The following is a 12317-nucleotide window of genomic DNA, read 5'->3' on the forward strand; positions in this document are numbered from 1 at the left end:
CCAGTCATCGAGACCTTAGAAGGAATAGTTGGGTGCAAGTCACTGTTGCTCTTCCTGTAGGGATGTTGCCAAGGCATCACTACAAACAAACCCTTTATCAGGATCTGAGAGAGAAATTTTGTCTTTTTCATAATAGGAAAAAGCTGTGCTTTACCTAAGCAGCTGGTCTCTTTTGTTATCTGCTTTCTATTAGGGCACATAGAGTTTAAACTAATAATATTCCTCACTCAGTTTTAGCCACTAGTAAGCTCAGAACCATATTTTAAAAAAAATCCAAAGCCATATAATATGCAAAATTTTATATATAGGTATCTTCCCTGGTGAGATTACCAGGTCCAAACAGCATTTCTTTACTATGGCCACACCTCCCTCCTAAGAAGAGGGTAAGAGCAACCATGCTAAATGGATACTTTTAATGGTTGGAGGAGATCAGTAAGTGGTCTCCTGAGCACTGGCTGACTGGTGTAGCCAAAAAAAAAAAAAAAGGCAATGGATTGTCCATCAAAAGACCTGATTTTGAGGCTCAGAACTTTGTGTGACACTGGGCAAGAATTTCTTCATTTGTAATAAGTGGGGCGGGGGTTGATCTAGAAGGGCCTTTCTGCTTTTGGATTCAGGATTCAGGTGAGCAAGTTAGGGGTGTGGGGGGGCACACAGCAGAATGAGAGCACATTTTAAGGAGCCTGGGTTTTTTTAAAAAAGAACTTTCAGAGATTTTTTTTTTTAAGTCAGAAAAAGTGACATTTTGAACGCTGCCTAAGATGTGTCATCGGGCATCCTGGGGAGTCCATTTTGGGAGCTGGGGGCCCAGGATAAGGGGGGGAGTTCGTGTAGGTGCATTCTGTTGGCACAACCCAAGAGGTCAGCTTAGTTGTGGTGTGAGTGGCAGCTGTTGCCTTTTTAGACTTGAGATGGGACAGGGTGGATATGAGGCCTAAACTGAAAGGACTCTGTGTTCCCTGTAACGTTAAAGTTATGTTTTGGTTCCGATCCACATAGATTAAGGGCTCACCAGGTAAAGGACCTGAAAAACTGGAGAAAGCCACATTGTCTCCTTAACACTAGGAGCAATGCCAAGTGCCGTTTCAGAGTGCATTCAGCTGGTGGAATAGTATTTTTCACATGACTCTTGAGCATGCCCCTGTGTGCGTTCTGTGCAGACTTGGAAACAGAAATAGGGGGTAACAGTGGCTGAAAAGTCCTGCAAACTCAGTTGCTGGACATGCTGTGCGTAAGCGGGAAACATAACCGCAGAATTTGAATCCCGCTAAAACCGGAAGCACCTGTTGCTACACGGTCTCATGGGGGCGTGTTCAGGGCTGCCCAATGGCAGAGAGAGCTGGGGGGCGTGGCCATGGAGACAGTGGCCAATGGCAGAGAGGCTCGAGGACAGAGTGAGGGCGACCAGCGGGTGAGGCAACCAGAGCGCCTAGGTTAGGGCAAGCTGAGGATGTGTGGCCTCTTCCGGCGCTTGAGCTGTTAATTTGGCTGTTGTTGCCACCAAACTTCGATTCCGTTAGACGCCATGGATGATCTGAAGAGTGAGCGTCAGCGGATGATCCGGCGCCACCACCGCGAGAAGAAAGAGCTGCAGGCCCGCATCCAGGGCATGAAGAACTCGGTCCCCGAGAACGACAAGAAAAAAAGAAAGCAGTTGCTCCTAGATGTGGCTCGCCTTGAAGCCGAGATGGATCAGAAGCACCTCCAGGAGCTGGAGAAGTTCAGCGAGAGCTTCCCTGACAACAGCAACGTCGATACTGTCACTGAAGATCTCGCCAAAATGGATCTCGAGAACCAGCCTCCCCACCTCTCCCGGGCACAGAGAAGGCGCGAAAGAAGGGTGTCCCTCGAAAGAGAGCACCAGGAGAGGATCGCCAAGGCCGAGATGGAGTACCTGGCCAGCTACCGCCGCGAGGAGGAGGAGAAGCTGTCCGTCATCCTAGGGGCTAAGAATCTGGAGATGAAGGCTATCCCGGCTGATGGCCACTGCATGTACCGCGCCATCCAAGACCAGCTGGTGTTCTCCGTGACCGTGGAGAGCCTGCGGAGCCGCACCTCCGAGTACATGAGGAAGCACATCGACGACTTCCTGCCCTTCTTCAGCGACCCCGAAACCTGCAACCCCTATAGCCGCGAGGACTTCGTGAGCTACTGCCACAACATCGTGCGCAGCGCGTCATGGGGAGGCCAGCTCGAGCTGAGGGCCCTGTCTCACGTCCTGAAGACCCCCATCGAGGTGATCCAGGCCGATTCGCCCATTGTGGTCGTCGGGGAGGAGTACAAGAAGAAGCCGCTCACCCTGGTCTACCTGCAATACTCCTGCAACCTCGGGGAGCACTACAACTCAGTGAAGCCGCTCCAAGCGGGCGCCGTCGGAGGCGCGGCACCACGCCTCTTCTAGGCCCCATCCGCCACGCTGTCGCTGCTAGAGCCCAGGTCGCCGCCGCCGCCGCCGCCGCCGCGTCTCCTCAGTGGGCTGAAGGTTGTTTGCTTGCGTGTTTGCTTTTGTCTTGATTTTTCTTCTTTCATGTAGCTAAGCTAAATAAGGTTTACTATAAAGTGTAAGAGGTCTGAACTTAGTTAAATTTTCTTTGTTGAAGATAGGAAAGATCTTTAATAGGAATAGGATAAGACTTATTCAAGTTGTTGATCATTTTGTTCTGTCTGCAACTGGGTATGAGGCAAAAATAGAAAACCTGAGAGATAGCTTAAGTTACTGTAAGGGGCGAAGATCCGAACTTAGTAAGTTTCCTTTATTCATGGAGAGAAGAAAGGGTATGGCTTTATTCAAGTAGTGGATCCATTTTGTTATATTTGCAATCAGTATTAAGTGTGAAACGTCCCCTAATTCTGAGAGACAGAAGAGTATTAAAGACAGACTTAAAAAGTACTAAAAAGTATTCGTGTAGTTGGTCCGTTTTGTTGTATTTACAACCGGTATGAGGCCAAAAAAAAAAAAAAAAGGAGCTAGCAGTATACTTTTGTTGATATTTGAGACTTGTTGATGTTTTGAATTTGCCAAAAGAGTAATGAAAGTAAGTGATGTGCGGCAAACCAAGTTTTAAAAGTTTAATCTTCTAATCTTGTTGTTCATGAGGTTAAATTGAATTTTAAAATTCTTTGTACATTCTGAGTGCTCTAAAATAAATTAAAAGCCGTAATTTCAAAAAAATTTTTTAATGTGATTTGTTTAAACAAAAATAAAAGCATTTTAAACATGCCTACTTCTCTATTTGTGAGTAGCTGACTTGGTCATAAAGTTTGTATCCCAGAATCTACTTCAGCAGAGCACTCCTAGAGGGTTAAGGAGGGGGCTAGGGAGTTGAGGCTTTGGGGAGGAGGAGTGAGCCTGAGGTCTTGGTGGTGGCAGGGAGTGGAGTGTTTCCCAGGGGAGGATTTAGGGAGGAACTTTATCTAGATGTCGGTGTTTCACTCAGTGAAAAATACCATGAAATGGTTTCATTTAAGGATGTTCTCATTGTGGCCTACCAAAACACACACACAGACACACACGCAAAACCAGAGCTCCTGCTCCCAAATAACTTGCCAATCCAGGGCTAGATTGGAGCAGGGAAAAAAGTGCCACTGTGTTGTCTTTGGGAATGTTTTCAAATTCGACTGTGGGCATTCTGCCAGACATTTCCTTGTGTGACTGTGTGAATCAGGTAAGTTTGTGCATGGATCAGCTGGCTGAGAAGAGGATAGCCCTAAGCAAAGCAGGTATTTGGGAGCACTGGCTAGGGCAGAAAGTATGGGTTGGGAAGGAAGAGGGAACAGGCTATAGGAGGGGGCATAGGCCAAGAAGGAAGATGTGAGCTAAAGAGGGGGCCTGGCTGGGAAGGACGGTGCAAATTGGGGAAGGAGGCAGCCTAGGAGGATGAATGGGACATTGCAGGGAAAAGGGGAACAAGCTGGGAAAGGGGCATAGTCTGAGAGGGGGGCACATGCTGAGGAAGGAGGCCTGCCTGGGGAACAGGGAATAGGCCTGGCTTGGGTGTGATGGGGGCTGCATGGGGTCTGGGACATAGGCAGGTGAAGGGGAACCAACTTGGAACCTGGGCAAAGTCTGGCAAATAGGGCTGTAGGAATAGGGAGGGTGTTCTACTGGGGTGGGCGGCATAGGGTAGGGAGGGAGTAACAAACTAGGCAAGGGGAGCCTGGCTGAGGTAGGGGACCTCAACTGATGAACAAGGGGACCCAGCTCGATAGCAGGGACACAGGCTGGGGAAGAGGCCTGGATGAGAAAGGAATGCTGGCTGGGAAAGGGGGCCTGGCTAAAGGAGGGGGTCTGGCGAGAGAATGGGTTCCAGGATGAGGACAGGGACATCAGCTGGTGAAGAGCTCCTGGCAGGGGAAGGTAGCCCAGCTGGGGCAGGTTGTATAGGGAGGGGAAAGAGCCTGGTTTGGCATAGGAAGCTGCCTGGGAACTGGGCCACGAGCTGGGGTGGAAGTCCTGGCAGGAGAGGGGACAATAAGGCAGGAAAGGGGGCTAGGTGGGGAAGCACACGGGTCATAAAAGGAGGAAAAGACTGGTGAAGGGGCAACTCACCGGGCAGGTGGCCTGGTTAGAATAGGGCACCCAGGATGATAAGGGGGTCCCTGGTTGTTGAATGGGGAAATGGCTGGGGTTAGCCACCTGGCCAGAGGAGGGGCACTTGCTGGGGAAAGGGGTCTGAAAGTAGAAGGAGGCTTCCTGCAGAACAGGGCATTGGCTGGGGGAGGAGGACTGATGAAGGAGGGAGCTGGCTGGTAAAGGACTTGGAAGGTTGGAGCAGGCTGGGGAAGAGGACCAGGCTGGGAGAGGGACACAACTGGGGAAAGGGGCCTGGCTGGGAAAAGGGACAGGACCCAGGAAGGAGGCATAGGCTGCTGGGGAATTGGGTGTGGCTGGGGCTGGGGGCTGTCAGAGAGGGGGGGGGAGCACGGGCTGGGAAAAGTACCCTGGGTGAAGATGGGGGTCTTAGGTGAGCAAAGGAACCTGGCCGGCTGGGAAAGCATGCTTTTCTGGGGACAAGGAGGGATATCCTGGGGAAGAGCGAACAGGCAGAGGAAGGAGACTTGACTGGGAAAGGGGATCTAGCTCTGGATTTGGGGCACTGGATGGGATATGGAGGCCGGCTGGGAAGGGGGCATATGCAGGTGAAGGGGTCCTGGCAGAAAAAAAGTCATGAGGCTGGGACACATGACAGGGAACTGAGAGAGGAGGAAGCCTGACTGGGGAAGGAAGTAATGCCTGTGAAAAGGGGAATAGGCCAGTGAAGGGGCAGCTTCTTGAGAACATAGTCTCCTTGAAGAGGAAAAAGGGCTGGGGAAGGGCACCTGACTGTGGGATGGGTCTAGGATGGGGAAGGGGATGGAGGATTGTAAAGGTGCCTGGGCTGGGAAAGGTAGCCTGGCTAAGAAGGCTGTCAGCAGGTTTTCAGATTGGGGACTGGGAGCTGGCTGGGTGAGGAGACTTGGCTGTGGAGGGGGGCCTGGCATGTAGAAGAGGCCTGGGAGTGGAAAGGTCCTGGGTAGAGAAGGGGCCAGTCTGCAGTTGAGGCCTGCCTGGGAGAGGTATGCTGGCTGGGGTAGGTTGCCTGACTGAGGAATAGGGCTGGCACAGAGGGGAGAGTGAGGCACAGGGGTAGGAGATAGTTCCTGGTGAAGTAAGTGGTTAGAGGCTGGAGAGGTGGACAAATGCTGGGTACAACAGCTGACTGAGAAAGGGGGCTGCTCTGAAGAAGGGAGCATAGGCTGAGGAAGAGGGCAGACTAGGGAAAATGAGGGCTGGCTGGGCAAGGGAAATCAAGTCAGATTAGGGAGCCTGGCTGGAGACAGAGGGATGGGTAGGGTCTGGCTGAGAAAGAAGACCTGGCTGGTTCTGGGGCATAGGTAGGTTAAGGCCTCCTGACTGAGGAAGGGGATAATCTGCTGCTCTAGAAGGGGGTTTAGGCTGAGGATGGAGGCCTGGTTGGGAGCAGGGAATAGGTCAGGGAAGTGACCTGGGTGAGGAAGGGGGAATAGGCTGGTGAAGAGGCTGCCCATTGCTAAAGGGGGTCTGGTCGGTATAGGGTACATAGGATGAAAAGGGGGTCCCTAGCTTTTTATTTTATTTTATGGTGGTAATATAATATGTAACATAAAATTTGCCGTTTTATCGATTTTTTAACCAGTACAATTCTGTGGCATTCATTACATTTTCAATGCTGTGCAACCATTGCCACTGTCTACTTCCAAAACTTTTTCATCACCCCAAACAGAAACCCTGCACCCATTAAGCAACAACGCTTTGTTCCCAAAGGCATGAGAATACCAATTCCCAAAGCAACTTTCATTTATTTGCTCACTATATTCCGTTTACTTGTTATCATGCTCTCTCCCTTCTTGCCATAGCAACCAAAAACAAGATATCTCTGGATGCAGATGTGGACTCTGGAGTCACACATCTATCTGGATTTGAAGCCCAGCTCACCCATCTATGCCCTGGCTGTGTGATCTTAAGTCACTTAATGTCTCTGGGCCTCAGTTTCCTCATCTATAACATGGGGGAATTTATTCCTGTCTTAGAGGTATCACTTAGGGATTAAATAAGAATACAAACGAAGCACCTAATAAATATGTGCCCAATAAATGTTAGCTGCTATTAATATCATTACTAGGGGCCCAAAGAGCATAATATCAGCAGTGGTGGCAGTAGCTAAGTTCTTAAGTTTGTCTAGGGGCGACTTTGGGGACCACTTGGCCTCTTCCCTCAGATCCTGCGGTGGAAGCAGAGCATCTTCCAGGGCTGCCTGCCCCAGCTGTTGCTACCAGAGCTTCCTGGGCTTCAGTGTGAAAGCAGAAGGTACCGAAGCTCGCCCAAAGTGCCCTCCTGGGGACAGGGTGGCCTGCGTGCAGGGACTTCTCAGGCCAGTCAGAGCATCTTCTTTCTGGGCTTTTTCTACACAAACACATAAACACACATTTAAAAAAAAAAACGGAATTGGTTTCATTCTATTCATACTCCTTTTTTTGTACCTAATGATATATCATAGGGTTTCTCTGTGTCCTTAAACAGTCTTCGCAGGATGATTTGAATGCACACATTCTATCCTATGAATATGCCATAATTTATTTATTCAATTACATTGTTGGACATTTAGATTGTTTTCAATTTCTCACAACTATAAATATTCCACTGTAATATCCTTGTAGCTAAATCTTGGTCTATATTTCTGATTTTTCCTTTTGATAGGTACCTGGAAGTGATCTAGGTCAAAAGGAGAAGTTTTTAACACATACTGGTAAAATGCCCCCCAGAAAGACTGCACCAATTTACACTCCCAGGGTATGAGAGTGTTATTTTCCCACATAGTGGCCAACACGAAAAATTGTCATCTTTGCTTATTTGTTAGGTGAAAACGGTACATTAATTGACCCTTCTTTGATTACTAGCGAGGTTGCATATTCCTCTCAGTGTTTTTTAGCCTGTTTCACTCGTGCAAGAACAGATATTTCTTGATTTACTGCTTGTTCCTGAACCTTACTTAATTTTCTAAGGATAAGTTTTTCTTTTCTTATGGATTTTTGGTAGATCTTTCCATATTAATGAATCTCACCACTTGTCATTCCAAAATTTTTAAAAATAGCTTTTCCTGTACATTATCAGCCTCCCAGTTTTGTTTCTGAATTTTGGCATATGCTGAAGTTAAAAATTGTCATGGAATCTATCAATCTTTTTCTTCATGGTTTCTGTCTTGATGTCAGGCTTAGATCAATATTCATCTAAGCTTTCTTTTTTTAAAATGCTTTCTCTTTATATTTAACATATCCACCTGGAAGTTATCTGGGTGTAAAATAAGGACATAAATTGATTTCCCCAATTATGGTAATTAACCAATTAGCCTAATGTCATTTATTGAATAATCCACCGTTTCACCATTGATGTGAAGTGCCATCTTCCTCATATATTGCATTCTTATAATACAGGAGGGTGACTCTCTTCTCAATCTGTCACATAGAATGGCTGCATTCCAGTGGCCTCAATCTGAAGCTGTCAGCTATTGATTCATCCATTCATTCTATAAATATTTATTGAAAAGAAGGGTGATACATGATAGCAAGATGAAACACCCAGTTCCAGCAGAGAAATGTGCTGAAAGCAGCCTGGCCAGTGCTGTGATGGAAGGAAGCACAGAGGAAGGACACCTCTTCAGACTTGGGGTGTCAAGGAGGCTGAGGAGGGAGGCAGAGAACACAATCATAATATAAGTAGGAAGGAGTAAAAGGACAAGATGGCTTCCTGGAATTGTGACCAGTTAAGTATAGCTGGAGGATAGAAGTGGAGAGTTGTGGGAAGAGTCTGGAAAGGGAGGCAGTCCTGGTCTTCCAGTTTAGGGGGTTGGACTGGTCGGAGGGCAATAGTGAGCCTGCAGCTCCTGCCTGGATGAGGTTATTTACGTCAGACAGATTCACTGCCCATTCCTTACTCTGAATTAGTATTTTCTATGACATGAGTGTGCTGAAAAATCACCTGAGGGAACTTCTGAAAGTGTAGGTTCTAGAGCCTCTCCCTGAATTCCATAGGTCTGGCCAGAGGATCCAGGAAACTGAAGTTTTCACAGGGCCCCCGGGTGACTCTGAGGCAGGTGGTCCATGGGCCAGCTTCGATAAACAATGGTTTGTTTGGATTGTTTGGCGCTCTTGTGAATGTTATCTCTCTATATATTGATCTTGCTTCCAGCCATCTTGCTGAACTGAATCCTTAGACTACAAGCTTGCTTACAGATCAATAGGAAAATGAACAATAGAAAAATGGGCTAAGCGTATGAATAGGTATATTGTAGAAAAAGAAACATACATGACTTACAAACATTGATTTTACTCATAATAATATTATGAATTAAATGCAAATTAAACAAGATATCACTTTTCATCAGTCAGATTGGAAAAGATTTGCAGTTTGGCAGTATGTTGTATTGATGCAGGAAAGGAGAAACAAGCACTCGCCAGCATTGTGTAAACAGGTGCAATCTATTCAGAAGATAATCTGACAACAGCTATCAAATTAAAGTGCACAAACCACCATCATTTGCATTTTTATAAATATAAATATACAGTTTAGCTTGTAAATAACTAAAATATACATAAAAATGATCATGTTACTTGCTTTTGAGGAGGGGAACCAGGCTTTGGGGGGGGGGAAGGGTGAAAGCGGGCTTTTCACTGTGTAATCTTTCAAACTTCTGATATTTTGAACCACATGAGTTAACAAATAATCTTAAACCTAACATACTAAATAAAATATGCATAGCTTTTGACCTAGCAGTCTGCTTCCAGGGATCTGTCTATATTATACACATACATATTATGGGGTGTTATATTTCAAGGGCATTCATTACAGCATTATTTGTCAAAACAAAATCCTAAATACAACCTAAATATCCTCAGTAAAGACTAATTAAACGAATTTTGACACATCCGTATGAGTTATTTCTAGGGAGAGCAGTAGAAATGGGTGGGTGGGAGGAAGAAGAAGGTGAGCTTTCACTGTTTAAGCTCTATACTTCTATATTATTGAATTTTTAAACAGAAAGTGTTTATTTATGCATTATCTGAGAAATAGAAAAAAGAACTTCAAAAAATTGGGATGCTTCCCTTTCTTTTTTTCTCTGGAACACTTCAAATAGCATAGGAATTATCTGCTCCTTGAAAGTCTGAAACAATCCAATTTCACTTGTGAAATTGTCTGGGCTTGGGCTTTTATTGAAGTGAGACTCTGACAGTCAGGTACAATTCTTGGAAGAAAAGCTATACAGTGTAAAAACAATCCTAATTTATCTAAAATAGATAGTGACAAAAACTGGAGAACAAAAACTTAGGGAGTGAAAGGGAGAGTAAATGGGACAATTTCACCATTTCTCAGAGGGTGAATCAAAGATAGCATTTCACTTTCGAAGCTGAAAAATTGAAAATTATGGATTTAAGCAGGATTCTTAATATCATAAAATAACCACCAGTAGAACTAAAAACAGATGGGCTATCCTCCTATTTAGAAGATTAAAAACCACCACCAACAAAAACCCACAAAGAAAACCCAGATCTTGGTTTACTGCTTTCTATGGGGTATGGGTAGGGAGTGGTGGTGGGAGTGGTAGAAGGTAGTTTGCACATTTTTTTCTTGGCACCTTCATTTTCACTGGTTTTAATTATTTTGCATAAGGAGATCACAAGATTGTGGAATGCTGCTGTGGCCCGTGCCTACTTTAAGATAGGAGACATAGTCTTTTTCTCTTTTTTGGTTCTTATTCATTTCAGTGGGTCTTACCTAGAGGAGTTATGCAAATATGATTTACCCAACCATCTTTAGCTCAAGTCCCATCTCCACTTTGGGAAAAAATGTGTCCCCAAAATATATTTATTGCTCCTGACTTGATCTTGTAAAAACAAAAACTAAAAACAAAACAAAACAAAACAAAAAACCTGTTAACACACGAACAAACACACCCCCCCCAAAAGAAAGCACAAATCTAAGAAGTGTTTCTGAATGTTTGACAGTTGTGTGTGACCCCAAGGCAGAAGCAATAGAGAAGCAATTTTGGTTTGACATAAGAAAGAGTGTTCTGATAATCAGGTGTTCAAAGATGTAAAGGACACAAGGCTGTGAACTACCTGATACCGGAGGCAGGTGGAGGCTAGTAAATCCAAGCTAGACAACCACAACTTCACAAAGATTTTCAGACTATTCAAGCCTAATTTCTCCAACCTGAGAAATTAGAAAACCAGAGATGTTTATTGTGCTTGCATGGGGGGAGTGGACCAGAAGGGAAGCATAGAAAGGCTGGGTGCATGGGGAAGGCATCGCTTGGAGCTGGGGGGAACACTGAGAGCAACGGGGGGCACGGTGCTCCTTAGGCCCCTTTTGCCCAGTGGAGTCCTTTTTCCAAAACCACACAAATATTCATCCCTCACCAAAGGGCTGATCAATTTTGAGTAATTTGGAAACAATCCGGCCAGGTTGAGCTGAAGGAGCAGCCTGTGGCACAGATGCCACAACTGCAATCTTGACTCCAGCCCATGTTCCTCAGTATAAAGCAGCTACTTCAAGCCCAGCTTCGGGAGTTGTTCAAGGGACCTATTCTAATGAATAGCCTGGAATGACAAGAACACATTCACATGCGTAAATAGCACTTCTGAAATATTTGAGGGGGCTTGAAATAGTTTGTTCTCTTAAGTATCCTATTCGGGTCTACAAAATATATCCACTATCTCCGGTAACAGTCACTGCCCACTATGCAGGACCAAGGAAGGCAGAGAGAGGAGTCCAAAACTGTATTCTTGCAGCTTTGGAGGTGAGACCCTCAAAGTGATCCCCAACCCAGGGTCCACCATTAAATGCTGTGGTTGAGTAAGTAAGCAAACTGGGAGGAGATGAGGTGGGAATACTCTAGGTCATGGGGGTGGGGTGGGGGTGGGGAGGGATGGGGAGGAGAGAGTAGAGGGCAGAAGAGGGAATGGAGAATCTTGAAAGATCCGCTTAGATTTAGGCCGGTGGCACGCAAAGGAAGGGCATCCCAAGAAAGAGGGGACCCCCACTAGGCAAACACACATAAGTGGCAGTGTATATATGTGTAGAGAACAGTGGTTGGTTTGCAGCTCCAGCATCCGTTTCCCTTGATTCCCGTAAAAGCCCCACTTTTCTTTTTTGGTGCCAATCCTCTCCCGCCATCTTGAGGTGAAAGAGGTTCATCCTCAGGTACAAAGCCGTCCCCGTTCGGGCTTGCCAATCAAAGCACCGCTTCTCCCTGGCCACAGTGATTGGTTCAAGATGAGCCTGTGGCCTGGGCAGTCCAATCAGAGGGAAGTCCAGGCTTTGGTGAGCTCATTCGCTTTGTGGTTGGTTTGAACCTGTGATAAATGGATTCCGGCCTTCTTGGAACTGTTAGGGGTAGGGGTGTTGGAGGGGAAATGGACGGGTGCTGCAGTTACCACGGGCTACCCGCGGGAGTCAATATGGGATATCCGCAGGTTTGTCAGCAAGAGGCTAATAAGACCCTTCCTGGAACTGGAGGTGAGTTCAAAGTTCGTGGAAAATTCCAATCAGGATTTTGTTTCTTAGAGAGGAGGAAGGTACCGAGAAAAAAAAAAAATTGTGTTTCCCTACGTTCTGATTCCATATTCACCAAGCAACTTTATCTGAGTTTTTCAGCTACCTTGATACTAGGAAGGGGGCACTCAGGGTATTTTAGGTCCTACTATAGTTGGGGCCTCCCTACTGAGGAGGAGTAAATGGAAATTCCGGGGCATATTTCAGTTTGATAGGAATTGAGTTGGTCCATGAAATACCTTCCCTGTAG

The 12317-nt window shown here is 46.1% G+C and overlaps 1 protein-coding gene across 1 annotated transcript; it reads left to right on the forward strand.

Annotated features, from left to right (window-relative positions):
• Positions 1-1525: 1525 nt before the first annotated feature.
• OTUD6A (OTU deubiquitinase 6A) lies at positions 1526-2401 on the forward strand. The gene has a single exon (XM_037820724.1). The coding sequence runs from the start codon at positions 1526-1528 to the stop codon at positions 2399-2401; it is 876 nt and encodes a 291-aa protein (XP_037676652.1).
• The last annotated feature ends 9916 nt before the right edge of the window (positions 2402-12317 follow it).

Source organism: Choloepus didactylus, chromosome X (genome assembly GCF_015220235.1).
Source record: "Choloepus didactylus isolate mChoDid1 chromosome X, mChoDid1.pri, whole genome shotgun sequence".
In the NCBI taxonomy this organism is placed as follows: Eukaryota; Metazoa; Chordata; class Mammalia; order Pilosa; family Megalonychidae; genus Choloepus; species Choloepus didactylus.